Source organism: Hydra viridissima, unplaced genomic scaffold (genome assembly GCF_058129835.1).
Source record: "Hydra viridissima isolate aposymbiotic clone 2 unplaced genomic scaffold, HvirCarnegie_v1 scaffold_12, whole genome shotgun sequence".
NCBI classification, from domain to species: Eukaryota; Metazoa; Cnidaria; class Hydrozoa; order Anthoathecata; family Hydridae; genus Hydra; species Hydra viridissima.
Genome location: NW_028324311.1, coordinates 13,831,220 through 13,848,968, shown reverse-complemented (window position 1 = coordinate 13,848,968; position 17,749 = coordinate 13,831,220). Strand labels below are relative to the sequence as shown.

Sequence of the window (17,749 nt, the reverse complement as noted above, 5' to 3'; positions counted from 1 at the left end):
CAGGGTTTTCTAAAGTCCCACAGGGATGGCAATTCGAAAACTTATAAAGTTTCTTCTGTAAAACTATTTAAACTTTGGATTATGAAAAACTTATGTTAAAATATCGGGCATAAGAATTTTAAAAGTGTTAGATAGGCACAATTGGTTGGGAAACACTGATGAATACTCTGCATTAACAGATCAATCGGACAAATTGCAAACCTTAAAAATACGTTTAAGATCTTTATTCAAAGGTTTGTGAAGAGATCTTAAAGCATCTTGCACGAAAGCTCGAATTAAAATATAATACTAACACCGTTTATCAGTACCATCATACATTTCTAATATAAAACGTCACGGATGATGTAACGCCACTGTAATACTCTTTGATGACAGTATACTTTCTTAAGCAAGACACTGTCATTAATCATTCACTCAATTGACTCGATGATAAAAAATGAGGTTCAATATCGCAAAATAAGATACAGTTGCATTCAGCGATTGTCAGAATTACAGAACTATTGCACAAATACGCATCCAGTGTCAATAATTGTGCAACTCAAAACAGCGACCTCGTCACCTTTTGAGACACCTTTTGGGACACCTTTCTCAATAACATGCAGTTTTTTTAACAATTTTTTTCCCGTTTTAAAGCGTCCAGATTTTCTGCACTCAACTTTCATATTCGGCAGAATTATTCACCATATTGAGAGCAGTAGTTCTCTGACGCGAGATATCGGCTCACTAGTTGAAAATACTGTGCTGCAGGAGCGTGAAATCAGCCTGTAGAAGTTGAAAAACTTGCAACAAATCATTCCTTAAAAAATCAACAAGTTTGTGTTGTGCTTACGATCTTGACAAGGAACTTTGGTTTTCTAAATCCGGTTCCAAACCGATCATAACTTTTAAAAAACAAACAAGTATAAATTATTTTTCCCTCATCTTAGATATGCACATTTATTTCTTTTTAATAGTATAAGAGCTAACTATTGATATCAACTAGAGCACCTTGTTTACTTTTAATCTTGACATAAACCAGATACTTTAAGTTTATAGGTAGTTTTTAAATGTTCTTTTCATAAACATGGAGATTATATGCTCCCTTAAACCATAAGAGGAAGAGGAATTCCGTATAAAACGGCTTAAGATTTAATATTAAAACCCACTCAGCTTAAGTCAAAAATCGGCTGTTGTTGAACTCAAATGTTCAAAAATTTCTTATAATTAATCATAATTTTTCTTCAAATAAAATTGTATTCCCTTATTTTGGATTCACTCTTATCAAATTTTTTGCTTGTTAATGTAAACAATATGACAAGCGTGAGTTTTTTTTTTGCATCGTGGAGCTGCCATTTTACCATTGAAAATGATCTTAAGTGTAATGATGTCAATGCATTGAAAAATGAAAGAATGAAGCGCAGTTGTTGCTGTAAAAAAAAAGTCAGAGTTCAAAACAGATTAGAATAACAAATAAAAATTGCCTATTGCTCCGTTCTTTTGTTATTTTCAGTAACTTAATTTGCATCTAAAAACTCACAGGAAAAAAAGTTCTGACAAAAAAAAGTAATAAGTAAACAACGCGAACGTCAAAACAAATCTTTATTAATTATTTTCACAATGAAACTCATAAAGTTTTTATTTAAATGACGCTTAATTTTAAGTGACGTCAAATTAGGTACCGATACTTTATATCGAACTCTATCGTCTGGCATTCCAGTTTATAAAGGTTAAGAGAGAGATACAGTTCACAAATTTTTATTATAAGAAAGTCGCAGCCCGCTGTATTAATAATTCATTTATTGATATCCTGAAATGGTTGTTCGATACAAATGCGAGAAAAAATGTAAGAGCGTTTTATATATTAAAAAGATCAAAATATACTATATAGCTGCATTCCCTATTCTGGCAAAAATTACAGCAGCGAATTTTTTTTCTAGTAATCTTTAGTATCTACATTTTTCTTCTTCCTTTTACAGTGGCTTTTAATTGTACAAATTTTACTTTCTATGTTTTATATTCGCAGCAGTAGAAAGAAAGTTAAAGTCGAGAGAGGTAGATGAGGAGAAAAGACGCGATCGTGTTCAAATAATGACCTACTCAATTCAAAAGCGAAGTAATTTCTTTAATTTTTTTTTTTTTTTCCAAAGTTTGTAAACGTTAAAAAGTTAGATTTTGGTAACATTTTATTAGCTACACGGTATAAAAATTAATCGTTTTTTTAAAACATTACTTTAGAAGCTCAACAATGCAACATCTGTCCATACCTTCAAAGAGAAGCTTGCGTATACAAGCAAATAAGTGACGAATTGTACTCAAAAAATATTGAACCCAGTAAGACATTATCGTATTTCGATTTAACTGAACTTGTTAAAATGAAAGCAAGAAAATCTGAGGACAGATATCAAAAGAACCCTGATTTCAATGTAATGAAGGTTAATTCTACTTATTCCAACGACAGTTTCAAAGCACAAGCTAATACTCAGTTAAAGAGTGCAGCATCTGACATGTGTGTCAAACCCAAGTTCATTGACAAAAGGGCTTCCCTTCCATTATTTACTGATTCCATGTTAAACAAGCACGAAAAAACCAGTTATTATCGCGCTGATCGCAAAAAAAAGCTCGTTGAATTCTGCGATGTACCTGTTAAAACTGAGCCAGTTATAAATATCACGTCTGACGCTACTGTAGTTCCAAATCAAATCATTATGGATACGTGTGGCATTTCCTTTAATGTAAATAATCTATCGAAAGAGCAGCTCTGTGATGATGAGTTAACGATGAAACTCATAGTTGAAAATGCTACCGAGAAGAAACGAAATCCGTTAATAAAAAAAGGAATTTTCAAAAACTTTTTCATTCATATAAAAAACATTTTTTATAAAAGTTATATTTAATTGTTACAAATAATAGAGAAAGTGTAGATTTTATTTTAATATTTTGTATATATTTGTATATTTTATACATTCCTGTATATAACATTATTTTAAGATGTCTTTTTATTAAAAATGAAGTTTATTGAATTTTGCTATTGACAAATAGAATAACATGCCCAGGTTTTTTTAAAAGGGATATGATTATGAAAACTTTTGAGGATAATAAAAAAAACGTGGGTTATTGATGCAAAAGTTAATATTTTAAGATGTGATATAGGTTATTTAGGTTGGTTAGGCTTCGTTAAAAAGGCTTGTTTGTTTCCCTTTAAGCCAATCTTGTTAATATAATTAGATTTGCTATAATTCTATTACCCACTCAAATTGTTCGACAATAAATAACAACGCTTTTCAATGACGTAATAAAATGTACTTCAATGAGATCTTTCTTATGCGTAAATAAATATCTAAGGTTTCGTTTTAAAAAGAAGCAATGAAATAAATCCCTTGAAATTATTTTTAAATTGAAAAACTTTCGTACTGGGAAGTTTATACCATCATATCGTTCACCCCATTACACAATCATCTTATTCTCATCAATCATCTCATTCCCATCAATCATCTCATTCCCATCAATCATCTCATTCTCATCAATCAACACTATAGTTCATAAACTTGTGTTGAAAATGTAGTTAATAAAAAAAGGACACAATGGGAAGCCGTAAGTTTCTATGCACTCCTTATATATTTTCATTTAACTTATGACGTTGCAAATAAGGATGTTTTTGAAAACTCGCAAGTTAAAAAAAAACCATTCAGGTAGAATTTTAAATCAATCTGCAGAAATAATCCTCATTGATTTCAAAACTTCTAGACCTAAAAATTAGTTTCTAAATTTTAATTTATCTTAGAAGAACCTTTTAGAACAATTCTTTTATTTTCTTGACCAGAAAATGTGTTCATAAACCATGTTCATATATTACACACCTTATGCTTACCCAACGCAAAGCGGATGTTGATTTGCATTGAAACATTGTCAGTCAACTCAAAAATTTTAGAAAAATGTGAAAATAGGCTGGAAGGGTTATTAAACGAGAGTTCATATTGTACGATATATGTGGAAATTGATGCTAAATTGATTGATTGAATTGATAATTATTTAGTTGGACTTCTCGCTCATTTTTTGTCTTATTGTAGAAAAATTGTCATTCAAACGAACATCAAACATTTTTTCCATGTTTTTTTTTTTGTTTTTTTATCAATATATTAAATGCTTAGTGTGAAAAAATATATTTATAAAAAAAGTCTATTAGGACAATAAAATTCTTTCAACTGATAAAACTGTACTTTGATTTGCACAACTGTAACAGTGACTTTTGATAATGTAGCAAATTGCTTCAGGGTTCGATGTGTTATGATGCCAGTGTTTTTGAACCTTGATATAATGCATGAAATTTACAGCAGAAATAAACAACAGTTGTCTTTCAGCTTTTAGCAAGACATAAAGCTCACAAACAGCTATTACATAAGGCGTCTTTCTGCTTTAAGTTTTTCTGTTATCTAGATTAATTATTCAACCTACTAAAATGATGCTCTTTGAATGGCTTTCTAAACTGGAAATTCTGGAAATTCTGGAATTTTATTCTGGAACTTTATTACATTAAGTTAGATAAATTTGCAATTTCAAGTTTATGCAATGATTAAATGAATTTTTGTCTTCACATGTAAATCTTTTCATATATCTATTCAATTACAGCTATTTGACTCTAGTATGACAATGTAAAACTCTAAATCATTTGAGAAGATCCTAGCAGATAATTTCCCAGTATCACTTCTTTTAAACTTGAAATATTTGAGGGACAAAATGTTTTAAAGAAAATACTTTTTGGTGTGCTTTTTTTTTAAATTCCAAATACATTTACAAGTAATTTAAGTCAGAGTTTTGTTGAAAAAATGCTTCATAGCTTTTTCTAAATCAGCTTCAATCAGTGATCTTTGCCTCTGTTTATATTTCTGGATCCGCTGCATATGTAAGTACATAGAAGAGATAATTAAGCAACCGCAAGTTTGAATTTAAGTGAAACATTCTTTCTAACAAATCAGGAACAGTAAAAGAAATATCCAAAAGTACATTACTCCCCCCCCCCTCCCCCCTGCCTAGTCCCACAATAAATATAAACATGCCATTTCATACCAACTATTTTATTATATTAATATTTTTCACTTTTTAAAATAAAAAATATTATTTCAAATCGAACAATATACTAATGTAATGTTCAGCAGTACTTCGGTCCAAAAGTCCCCCTACCTCCCAATTAAATTTACGCACGTGGTAACTGCTTTTAAGTAAGATATTTCCGACTTGACGTATAGATTAACAGCAGATATAATTTATTGCCGGAAGCAAATTCAAGTCGAGGTTATAACACGTAATAATAAAAGTTAGTTGGTAAGAATCCACTAACCAATCGATACATAGTAATTTATTACTGATCTCCATCAAAGTTTGGGTTGTATTCTCAAGTATGATTATTTTATTATCACTTCTAGTTTATTTTCAATCGTGTTATGGATATTTCGTAAATATAGACGCACATGGAGAAGAATGCTTTCATGATAGAGTTAGTCCAGGAACTAGGATGTCGCTAATGTTTGAAGTAGCTGATGGTGGATTTTTAGACATTGATGTTAAGGTAATAAAAATCCTTTTTTATTGTATAGCTGACTGTATTGATCTGGAATATACTTTTCTTACTTTTAGTTTAATGTTTGAAGAATATCTGTGCTGTTATGTGTCTTTAGAGAACAACGTTATCTACGGTCAGTTACCTGGACAGTTGGCAAAAAACAAACCATTTTAACAATTTTATTATCTTACATTAGCTTGATCATTTTCTAGAAAGGTTGCATAAAATTGCTAAAGATGATTAGTTTAGTTGGATTTAAGATTTTCTGATATTTTAAAATGATCTGAAAGTTAAGATAAATTGAAATAGGTTAAAAAGCAGTAAATGATAACAAAGTGGCACATCGTATATATGAAATATGATTGCAGGATCAGCTATTCAGAAACTGTAAATAGATTATGAAATCATGTTATAATGATAGGTGGTATCAAATATCATCCTGAATTTAGATGGTTAAAAAAAAACTACAGAAAACAGTCTTATATTTTATCATGTAAGAGCCAATTTGCCAAAAACTTTTGGTTGTTGTTGTTTTTTTTCTGATTTGCTGCAACTGATCCAAATTTGCCAAAAACTTTTGGTTGTTGTTGATTTATAGATTTGCTGCAACTGATCTAAACATAGAATCAGAGCTATTTTCAAATCATGAAAATAAGTAATGGTAATCATAATATACATTTCATCAGACCAGAATCCAATATAAAACACACAAAAATGGATGGCAATTATTATTATTGTTGCTGCTGTTGTTTTTTCGAATATAAGTGTTAGTTTATTATTGCTAATACAAAATTGTCCAAGATCAGTTATCTTGAGCTTAACAAAATCTTCAACAAGAAATGTGTTTCTTCAAATGCAGTCAGAAATATTTTACCTAGTAAAAAACGTAATGTTTGTTTTGGCATTAAAAGATCAATGATGACAGGTTTTTGTAATAATCATACAGGTTGAATCAACCAACATGTTTACATAGAGGTGCTAGAAAACTGCTTGTTTCCATTAGCTCAAATGCTGATTCATTGAAGCAATTTTTGGCATATTCAACAAGATACATAAGCTTAAGTTTTTTGAAGGAATAAAACTAATTGCTGAAACATAATTAAAGTATGATATAAATAAATTGACAAGTTAGAAAAATCACAAAATGTTTTTATTTCAGTATAAATTATCAAAAAAAGTTTTCTATAATCCATTTTCTGTGCTTGGAAATCAACAGACTCCCTTAACTAAAAACCATTATCTTTATTAAAATTTTAATAAGAAATAACACAAGAATAGATATTTAAATTACTATTCATGCTAAAAAATTGATTTTAAGAGTAATATACTAAAAAACTACTCTGTGCTATTAATTTCTGTTTTAACTCTGTGTGTGGCTCTTTATGTAAAGTACAAGGGTTCTGTTATACAGATTTAAGGTTGATCTTGATTTTTCAGAAGAGTCTTATAAGTATGATTTAAAATAACTGAAGATTTATTTTAACATTTCTAGTTTTTAGGCATCTTAGCTCATATACATACGTACATTACATTATATTACATTACATTACACTACATTACATTACACTACATTACATTACATTACATACATACATACACAAACAAATATATATACATATATACATATATACATATATACATATATACATATATATATATATATATATATATATATATATATATATATATATATATATATATATATATATATATATATATATATATATATATATATATTGTAAGCTATGAGGATGTAATATTTCTTTTTCATCTGCAAAATAACAGTTAAGCATTTGTAAAATTAAATTTTTAAGTAACTAATAAAAAGATTTTTAAAAATTCTATTTAGCTTGTTGGACCTGACCAAAAAGTAATATACCAAGGAGAGCGTGAAACAAGTGGAAAATACACTTTTGCTGCTCACCTAGAGGGAGTTTATAACTATTGCTTCAGTAACAAAATGTCTACAATGACACCTAAAATAGTAAAATTTAGTATGGAGATTGGGGAGCCACCAAAAGATAACTCAAAAGAAGATGCTGGTAAGTTATGATAAAGTAAATTCTTTCTTGTATTTAACTATGCACAGAATTAAACTTGTTTCATTTTTTATTGGTAAATTCAAAGTTTTTGATTATAAACTTTTGCTTTTCAGCTTCATTGACTGCTCTTTTTTTTTATGGCTGTTTCAATTTGTTTTGAAAAAAACAAAGATAGAAAAATAAAGTTAAAAAAATTTATTTGTTACTCACTCCTTTTCTTTTTTTTTTAGAGCATCACGATAAACTAAACGATATGATTCAACAGCTTACAGTATCATTAGCAGGTGTGAAACACGAACAAGAATATATGGAAGTTCGTGATCGAGTGCACAGAGCAAGTAAGTAGTATATATTTTTGTTATTGTTGTTGTTGTTGTAGTTAAAGGCATAAAGTTATTTAGGGCTTTAATTCTATGGAAGTTTTATAAAAATAAGTTTGTAAAAAATTGACTCTTAAAATATTTAAAATAAAATTTTTTTTAATCAAAATGTATATTATATTTTAATTTTGATAGCTTTTTTTTTTTTACAAAAATGTAATTTAAATTTATCAAGATTTTAAAAAATTGTTAAAAGGCTAAATAAATACTATGGTGTGTGCAGCATAACCTAAAACATTAGGTTTTAATGCATTAACAAAATCAATTGATGATGATTAGATCTCCAAGTAAACTGACATTAAATTTAGTAAAATATCATTAAATTCAAAATTAGTTAATATCCTTAAATGCTTGGCAAGTTAAGTAAAATCTTTAAAACACTACCATTAATGCATACTTTAAAACTTACCATTTTTAGTTTCAATGCTAGTACTACAGTATTTTCTTTTTTCTTAAAATATTTATAATTAATTTTCATTTGAAATTATTTATGTGGAATGCAAACAGAGTTTTCCTGTTATGTTGATACAGACAATATTTTAAATGGGCAATTTATTTTAATGACCATGCCTAAGTTTCTTATAAACATTGTCTTTTTTCTGGTATTAGCTTTTTAAACTTGTGATTGCATGTATCTGTTTTTTCATTACAGTAAATGACAGTACAAACAGCCGTGTGGTATGGTGGGCCTTCTTCGAGAGTTTGATTTTAGTTTGTATGACCCTAGGACAAGTGTATTATCTGAAAAAGTTTTTTGAAGTTAGACGCGTCATCTAAAAGCCCTTAGTGTTTTTAATGGCTTCTGGTTCATTTTTGCTGTTAAGTTATTATTTGTGATTGTGATTGTGATGGACTTCTTACAAGAATGCAAGCGTACTTTAAAGATGACAAGAATTCTTTTTTTTTTAAAAAAAAAATTCGGAATTTCTTTTTAAAAAAGTAGGAATTCCTTTTATGAGCTGGGATTTACTTTTTTTCTGCTAAGATTGTAATGGTTGTATTGTAAATATCGTATTATTTTACGCTAAATTACATGATGACTATTAAGTGCGAGTATTTTTTGTTTTGTTATTATTTTAATAGAGGTTTGTTATTATTGTGTAACTGCACGTCAAATCAACTACGTTACACTTTTTTGTCCGTTTTCCATAAGGTACGACATAAAAAAAGTTCCATTCAGCTGAGATATTAAACTCATTCTTTGCAAATTTTGCATTGTTTTAAACATCCACCTTTAAAGAAATAACATTTTTCTAAAATAGAAAATTATTTAATCAACTTTGGGATGATCATTAGGATTAATTTAGAGACAACGGTTGCATTACGTAATTTTGCGCTTTGATGCGATGCAGTATGAATAATATGTTTGATTGGATTTTCTTCATTCATAGCGATTAACTATTTTATGTAAAGTATTTTTTTGGGTGTTCAAATGATAGCTCAATATAACGTAGCTGTAAAAAACTGCAAAATATAACATTTAGGTAAAAAGTTGTTTTATAAAAAAATCTAAATCGAATTAGATATGGTGCAAATGGTCTTGCAATCTAAAGACTCTAAACTGACACTTTCTTTAATGTGCAAAGTAGTACTTTTACATCAACATCGTGTTTAGTATTGCACAATATATGACAAGTTTATTTATGAGACGTTTATAAGTAACAACGGACTAAAGCAAGTAGTTACCGAGAGATTGGCAACAAAAGAAGAAAGACGATTTTCGTGGAGCTTAGAAGCAAAAGCGAAGTTTGGCTTTAATTTTTTGCGATCAAAGAAAACACATGAAACCAAAGAGCTTTAATCATGGACCTATAAGAGATGGACGTGCAACGTTTTTGTTTTTTTTTGAGAACCATGCTAGTTGCGCATTGTTACAAATCTTGTTTTAAACGATAGAAATTAAATTATATTAAATTCTGTCGGATTCCTCGAAAGTTTTTGGTCTCGTCTAACCAGTCACATCAACTTCGTTTTACTATTTAAAGATAACAGCAATAGAATCAGGTTTTAAGCTTAATTTTATATAGCTAGATATTCTTAATACTTTTAGAAATAACACTGATGATAATAAAGAAATTGAGATCATTTACTTAACTACTTTAGTACATATGTAACTAGAGATATAGTAAATAATACAAAATATCAACTAGTTTTGCCACTACCTAGAGCATATTGGTTTTATGTCCAGGGAACTACTCCATCTACTATATTGCTGTAGACTTCCAGTTTATGAATATTATAGAATTTTCTATTTTTATGTTTAACAACAGAAATATAAACAGTTAAGGATAAATAACTTATACATAAAATAAAGAAAAAAATAGATTGTCACAGTTTTAAATAATTTAGCAAAGCCAATTTAGGGCAAACCGCAAAAGTAACTAAGTATTTAATTTTAACATAAAATGATTTACCAGCTATATATAAACTAAATTTTATTTGTTAAAAAAACAAAAGGGTTATTATGTGCCTTTTATCACAAATGAAATAATATATGAAATATGAAAAACGAAAACATGAAATATCTGATCGCATTTTGCAAGATAATTATAAATTTAAATAACTTTTTATAAGGTTTTTCATTATCAAATGAATTATAAAAAAGCCCATTAGAGAATACACCTACTAAAAAATAATGCATAGTGGAATATATATTATGGAGCTTATAGAGTAATCGAGACAAAAAATGGCGACATCGGAAAAAATACTCCAAAAAATACACAAAATTAAGCCTGGTGAATGAAGGACCAAGGAGTTGAATGATACCAGATCTTGACAAAAAAATTTATTTAAGCTTTTTTTTGATTTCGCTCTACTTTTTTTAGTCATTTTAAAATTTTCCGTACAGGTCTACTTTATTATTGACGAAACTTTAATTACACAAAAAAAGTACCCAAATTTACAAATGTTTATCTTGGAAAATCTGTTCGTACCGACAACTAATTTCCTTTATCTTGGTGTAATTTGTTTAGTAATTTGTCAATTCATGAAGTAGTTATTTTATTCTGAACAGTCTTATTAAACAAATGCCATAAAAGTTTAAACTAATACCACGTGATCAGAGTTTCTGTTGTAAAACTGTGGGCAGCCATTTTGATTAATCTTTTTTGTTGACGGGTAAAAATATAGAGTCGGAAACTCGCATAGCTCGCTGATTTCTGCGGCCTCTTTGATGTAAAACAATAGGTTGCACGTCCATCTCTTATAGGTCTATGGTTTTAATTGCAACATTAAACTCAAAAAAAAAAAAAGTGGATTAACGAGTTATCTGAAGTCTCACTAGCATCTACTTAGAAGTCAATTCAAGTTCCAACAACCATGGTTCTGAAGCAAATATCAGAACAAGAGTTGTTGTCCAGGATTGGATTTTTCCTTCCAAGCTAAAAAAGACAGGTTGTTGTTGAACTTGTTGCTTGTAAACCATTTGACACACTTTCAAAAAGTCAACAAGCGCGTAATGGGTTTTCTATTCAAGGGTACAAAGCCCCCAAAAGATAACAAGATATTTGAGATCTGGTCATGAGGCATTTTGAAGAGGTTAAACTAAAGGTCAAAGATCCTATACACTCCGTTAGAAATTTTCTCAATTTGTATTTGCGTGGCCAAGGAGAGGTCATTAACCTTCAAATCATCAAAAGGTCCTTACCTTTTAAGAAAGTAGTTTTGCAGGTTGAGAAAAGACAGCACATAGACGGTCTTGGTATTTGAAATGATGTTGTAGCAGCAACTACATTTGGTGCAGCAATCATGCTAAAGTTTGGTGGTGATGTGAACTGCTTGCATCAAACTCTTCTTGCATATTGCTTATACTTATCATAAAACAGTTTGTGATGTTCGTTACATGAAAAGAAATCAACTTAAAACGGATGATGTAGTGGAAGAGCTGAATGGTGAGGTAGACTTAGGAACATGAAATCAGTATAAAGGGAAGATTAATGAAGATACTGAGAATTGAAATTTGAGCTGAACTATGAAGCTGCAAATTTAAACCTTTATGAGAACCAAAAAAAAGTCATCAAAAAGATATGATTTCTTTCCAGATATTTAGAAACTTACCTGTTTGCAATTCAGTTCCTCAAAAACATGTTGTCAGCGAACATTAGTATGAAATAAATTTTCTCCTTGACTGCTACACTTTGCACAAGAACTCATACATGCAGTTAGCAATGAGGAAACGAAAGAAGATTTAAATGCTAAAAAAATTTCCCTGAAAGAACAGTTGGAGCTGTCGATTTAGCTGAAAGAAAAAGATAAATTTACCAACAAAATCCTATTAAACGAATTTGTCTCATACGAGGCAAGCAGAATCATGCCTTCTGGTTTGCAACTGGAATCAAAGCTATGCATTACCATTTACCGTTTCTTATAATTGCCTAAAACTACACTTACCGACAATTCGTTATAGTAATAGAAAGTTAAAAAGTTTATCGTCATCCGGCACGCCTTTATTTTCATCACCTGCTACTGGTGGGTGCTTTGCTGGGAGCGCTTCTTTTAATTTTGTATGTCATTTTAGTACTTTTTAAGTTGATGATTTTTAGACCTATCCATGCTTAAGGTAGGTATTGCGGTAGTTGTATCAGGGGAAATGTGTTAGTAATCAGGAAACAAATAGATATCTTGCCTCGGTTTTTTGTTTTACGAGGAAGATGTCGGCACAGGAAAAATAGTTTATCGTTTTTCATTAAAAAACAAAAACTGCCATTCAGTTTGCTCAAAGAAATATCAGTACTATTTTCACTGAAAAACAATAATAGATTCTCAAACTTTTTTCTCGGGCAAAAGAACGAAGGATGAAGTTTTTTTTGTTCACCTGCTTCAAGTCTCATTTGCTAACAAATCCAGTAAATGTCTTTTTGTTATATGCTGACTATAATTTAGATATCGAAATTAAACTAAACCTTTTTGAAATTAACATCAGAAAGATAAAACAATCATTTGTTTATTTATTGCTAAATTCAAAATTTTCAGTTTTTTATATTCATTCTAAGCAATTAAAGATTTACACCTATATAGGGTGGAAGGGGACACGTGCCCACATCCTATAGTGACATTTTTGAAGTCCATTACGTCCGCGGAAATAACTTGGCTTTGAGGTGTTGGTTCATAGATTTTTAGTCTTTTTCACGTGAAACAGAAAAGTTACCAGAACATTCCTAAAAGAATTAGCACTTCAATGAAAATCAGTGGGATTGTAACCCATACGTACGTCTCCATGTGTTCAAAATTACAATTAAAAACCCTTTGCTATTGCTGTGTTACGAGACTTTAAGTATTCAAAATGGTCAAAATATGAGACTTTTGCTTCAAATGTTTTTTTTTTTTGATAGCACTATTGCAGAGTCTGTTGACAAGCCAATTTTATGTATATGTTATATATATGTTCTATAGGGACTAGGTAGCAACTTCTGTTAAAATTGTTTTTCAGTTGCACGAAATAGAAAATCAATGACGTGAAAACCATTTAAAACTCAAAACTTTTTCAAAAAATGGGTTTATGTTATGTTGAATGGTATATGTTCAAAAGTTGAAAAAAAAATCACAGATTTTGGGATTTATGAAGTAGAAGAAGTAGAAAGACCAAATCTCTTATTTTCTACCGAGATAAGTTTATAGGTTTACCGGAGAAATTTCAATGCAACCAATCAAACAAGCCCTTTCACAAATGGCTGGGTGGCTTCTTTGTTTTAATATCTTAATATTTTGATGAAAAGTTAAGTTATGTGATGATGCACTCCTTCTTAGTTCAACTGACAATCAGCATTTACGTCACTAGTTTGTGAAAGGAAACAACTTTTATGAAATTCGTTAACAGATATCTTGAAAGAAAGGGACTGGTCAACGCCTATCCACTTCAGCGAAACTCCTGTGAATTGTTCGAAAATGCATTCTGGGATGTCCTGCCGGACCTTTTCCGCAACTTACAAATATTGTTTTATTTTTTTTATAGATTAACTCTGTTGTTAGATATTTGTGTTTTTTATAGACTTACTGTTCTTAGGTATCTGAATTTTTCATGGATTAAGTTTAAGATGTTTTAGTAAGAATAAAATAATGGGGAAAAAAGAACACGTTTAAAATGTTTCTTACTATTTTTTGTGTTACATACACTCGTAAAGAATAAAACATATAAACATACATTTAATTACAAAAAAATGTATTGAAAAAATATTAACATAGCATATCAATTATGGACAATGAGTGCAAATTTTTTTGCATTTCACTTAATGCGTAAGTTCAGATCCCTGTTTCAAAATTTCATGAAAAAAAAAAAGTTCTTGTAATAACAAAAAACTGAGCAACGTTTTTTTCTAAGTTACGTGCATGTCCTTCATGCAGATCATGCAAAAACTGAAAGTGACAGGACTCTTTGGCTTTGTTGATGAGAATCACGGCCACTACACCCTTGTTAAACTAAGAGCATAGTAATCACCACCTCAGCTTACTTGCCCAGCCAAAGGGTAAATGTACGCGATCCCTCAGTTGTGAGTTTTTTTTATTTCATTTTATTTCTCCCGCAACCCCAATCTGAACGAAATGCGTTTGTCGTCTTTACTTTTGTTATTTGCTAACCGTATTTATACTTTAAAGAGAAAATGCCGTTAAAGGTCAAATAGCAAAAGTTACATTTTTTTCATTTAATGACTAAAAGCAAAAACACTCCGCGAATTAGCAAGTGATCTCGAAAGATATAATGATCAAATTTGAGTGATGATTTTTAAATGCGTTGTTTTGCCTCAGTTGCACATAAATGATGATATTTTAATTAACATGTAGTTAAGCTCTCTCAATGTTTATTTTCTGCAACCTTCTTAAAAAATCTACTCATATGCATTTATTTCTATTTTCAAGATGATTATTGAAACTTGATAATACTAAAACTTGCAAACAAAAATACAACCATTACTAACTTGAAGATTGGATTCTGAATGAGATGAAAGAATGAGGTTTTCATAAGCATAAGCGTTCTAAAATATATTAGAAAACAGAAAAACAATCTGAGTAAATAAAACAACCAATTGATTTAAAAAACTCAATGTATTATAATACAAGACTGAATGTTTGTATTATAATACATTGAGTTTGCAGTACTAACACTTGATTTTTGCAGTGACCTGTTGACACCACTGATCTCAAAATATAACTGGATAGCACATTCTATTGTTGTTATTTTTTTTTTTTAAAAGTTGAAGCCAAAAAGTGGCCTCCCAAGATTGCATTGATCAAAGCTTGTAGCAGTGACTGATGTACATTTTATAAGGCTTTACAGAAATACCAAAATAAATAAACAGAAAAAAAATAAACAAACAAAGTTTTGAAAAATCTAAAAAAAATCAAACGACTTATCAAAAAAAAACTTATCAAAGTTCAAAATATTCCATATACATTTTAAGTGCAATTTTTATATAAATTAATATGTATGATTTATGTAGCTTTTAGTTCGTAGTTACCCAATGCAGAAGTAATCTAGAAGGTTGATAACGTAAGCTATATAATATTGATAACGAAGGTTAATAGCGTAAGAAGGTTGATATAGTAAGCTAGAAGGTTGATAACATAACTGCATGGTAAGCAAGGAGTGGTGTCTGCTTACAACTTTGAAAAACTTTATATTTTCAATATTTGTAGCAAGATACCAGATCTGTACATGCTGCATGAACAATTAGCTAAATGCTGTGACTACACACAAGTCAGAGGTTCCTTCTAGGACTATTTAATACATGAATGTAGTTAATGGATGTAACATCTAATAAGAATATTATTTTACTTACATATAATTCTTTGTTATATTCCAGCTCTCAATAATTTAGTCAATTGTTTTTGACTTGTGATTCAAAACCACTTTAAAAATTATTAGGAGAATATATATTTCAAATTAGTAAGGGAAATCATATACTTAAGGGTACTAACATACATTATGTATGTTGTCAAACACTATCAAAATTATGCATGTCATCAAAAAATGTATGATACAGATAAATTTACATCTTAAAATGTTAATTATCCCTTAAAGGTAAGGGATCATCATAGCTAGTTTAAAAAACAAATGCACATAATAAAACCTTTAAAAAAATCCATAATCTATTAATAAACTTTTGAATATAGAAATATTTAATGAACAAACTTCTCATATGTTACACTCACCTCATAACTGATAACCATTTATTTGCACTGATTAAACTTATTTCAGAAAACTATGCACCAATACATCTTTATGGCATGGCTAAGGAACAAACTTGCCAACTGACTGGAAAAAAAGCTTAGGAAGCAGTGAACAAAACTTATTATATTCAAAACTGATTAAAAATACTTTTATTACAGGATAAGATTTGCGATATATATATATATATATATATATATATATATATATATATATATATATATATATATATATATATATATATATATATATATATATATATATACAGCTATTCACGAAAGTTTAAACGATTGCAGATTTTTTATCAAGTATGTTTGGTTTTTGTTTAATAAAGAAAAACTGTAAAATGATATCGACTTAATTTTTTTTATTTATTAAAGAAAAAGTAATTAGCTTTAAAATGAATATGAACATGTTATAAAAATTTTAATATTTAGTTAGAAAAAAGCTATTACAAAAAATCTTATAGGAAAAATAAGAAGCACAAAAGTTTAAACGAATTGCAACATTCGAACAAAAAATGAAAAAAAAAGCCAAATTAATATTTGAAGTGTCCTCCTTTATTTTTATAGCAAAGATAAACTCGTTTATGCATTGATTCAACAAATTTCATGCACATCACGCGAGGTACCTTCAGCCAGTACTCATTCAAAAGTTGCTTTAAATGCTGAGTTGATTGAATTTCATGGTATGTCAGTTGATTGTCGATCCAAGACCAAATATTTTCGATTGGATTGAGATCTGGTGATCTAGGGTACCAGTGCATCACATTGAACTTTTTTTTCAAAAAATATTCTTTGATTGAGTGTGCTGAATGAGCTGAAGCCCCGTCTTGTTGAAAGATGAATTGCTTGCTTCTGCCATACAAGTGTCTGATTGATGGAACTAAACACGTTTCCAATGTGTTCTTGTAGGTGTATTGATTAATTCGGCCTTCATACAGCTCACAGAAGCCTATACCTTTGTGAGAAAAACATCCCCAGATGCCAACCGAACCTCCACCGCCTTGTCGACGATGTTGCAAAAATCTTTTGACATAGATTCTTCCCTTGCGGTTTACAACTTGAAAGTTAGCTTCATCACTCCAAATAACGTTTGCCCACTGTTCTACAGACCAGTCCAGCCTTTCTTTGGACCACAATCATCGTTTGTGTTTATCCGTGATTGAAAGAATAGGTTTTCTAGCAGCTTTGTACGTTCCAATACCTTTGTCTAACAATGTTTGTCTCACGAACTCTCTGCTAACTTTTGGATTATTTTTTGACTAATTGAAGATTTGTGCTAGCTTTTTGTAGCTGAGTCTGGGGTTTTCTCTGCTCATTCTGAATATACCATTTTTGTCACGGTTGCTGAGTTTGGATGGTCTCCCAGTACGCGGCATGTCGGAGACATCTTTGGTAAGTTCCCAGGTTTTGATGGTTTTTCTAACGCAATATTCAGAAACGTGAAGTATTTTGCCTACTTGAACGTTTGTGTGATTTTTTGTCCTTGCCATACCAATAACTTGCCATTTGATGTCACTAGAAACTGATTTTCGACCCATTTGCACGCAATTGAAATTAATTTTAAATTCACAATATTTTAAGTTGATTTTTAATGAATTAAAAGCTTCCTGATGTTGTGATGAATT

General features: G+C 29.7%; 3 protein-coding genes and 1 long non-coding RNA gene across 5 annotated transcripts in view; 2 read left to right on the top strand and 2 right to left on the bottom strand.

The window, feature by feature from the left end:
- Nucleotides 1-17,749, bottom strand: part of LOC149881393 (zinc finger BED domain-containing protein 4-like) — a 155,807-nt gene that overhangs the window by 103,741 nt on the left and 34,317 nt on the right. The window lies entirely within an intron of this gene.
- Nucleotides 271-1,324, bottom strand: LOC149881399 (uncharacterized). Its single transcript, XR_016445858.1, has 2 exons — nucleotides 988-1,324; nucleotides 271-881 (listed from the first exon to the last, which is right to left on the bottom strand). It is a non-coding gene; the product is annotated as an uncharacterized LOC149881399 (long non-coding RNA).
- On the top strand, nucleotides 1,516-2,960 carry LOC149881398 (uncharacterized). Of its 2 annotated transcripts, none has more exons than XM_090069143.1 (3): nucleotides 1,516-1,822; nucleotides 2,006-2,092; nucleotides 2,215-2,960. In XM_090069143.1, exons 1-3 carry the CDS (start codon nucleotides 1,792-1,794, stop codon nucleotides 2,871-2,873), a joined length of 777 nt encoding a protein of 258 aa, XP_089925269.1. In that variant the 5' UTR covers nucleotides 1,516-1,791; the 3' UTR covers nucleotides 2,874-2,960. The 2 variants fall into 2 exon arrangements, with proteins under 2 accessions (XP_089925269.1, XP_089925268.1); XM_090069142.1 differs by having other exon boundaries at nucleotides 1,523-1,822; nucleotides 2,003-2,092.
- LOC145194125 (transmembrane emp24 domain-containing protein-like) lies at nucleotides 5,259-9,005 on the top strand. Its single transcript, XM_080071729.2, has 4 exons — nucleotides 5,259-5,542; nucleotides 7,386-7,578; nucleotides 7,809-7,916; nucleotides 8,611-9,005. The coding sequence occupies exons 1-4, from the start codon at nucleotides 5,375-5,377 to the stop codon at nucleotides 8,733-8,735; spliced, it is 594 nt and encodes a 197-aa protein (XP_079927855.2). The 5' UTR covers nucleotides 5,259-5,374; the 3' UTR covers nucleotides 8,736-9,005.

Excerpts from the sequence above, each read along its gene's own strand:
- LOC145194125 (XM_080071729.2), top strand. The coding sequence starts at position 5,375 with ATGATTATTTTATTATCACTTCTAGTTTATTTTCAATCGTGTTATGGA. Across the intron at positions 5,543-7,385 it reads TTTTAGACATTGATGTTAAG|CTTGTTGGACCTGACCAAAA; the intron begins GTAATAAAAATC and ends AATTCTATTTAG. Across the intron at positions 7,917-8,610 it reads TGATCGAGTGCACAGAGCAA|TAAATGACAGTACAAACAGC; the intron begins GTAAGTAGTATA and ends TTTTCATTACAG.
- LOC149881398 (XM_090069142.1), top strand. The coding sequence starts at position 1,792 with ATGGTTGTTCGATACAAATGCGAGAAAAAAT. Across the intron at positions 1,823-2,002 it reads ATACAAATGCGAGAAAAAAT|CAGTAGAAAGAAAGTTAAAG; the intron begins GTAAGAGCGTTT and ends TTATATTCGCAG. Across the intron at positions 2,093-2,214 it reads CTACTCAATTCAAAAGCGAA|AAGCTCAACAATGCAACATC; the intron begins GTAATTTCTTTA and ends ACATTACTTTAG.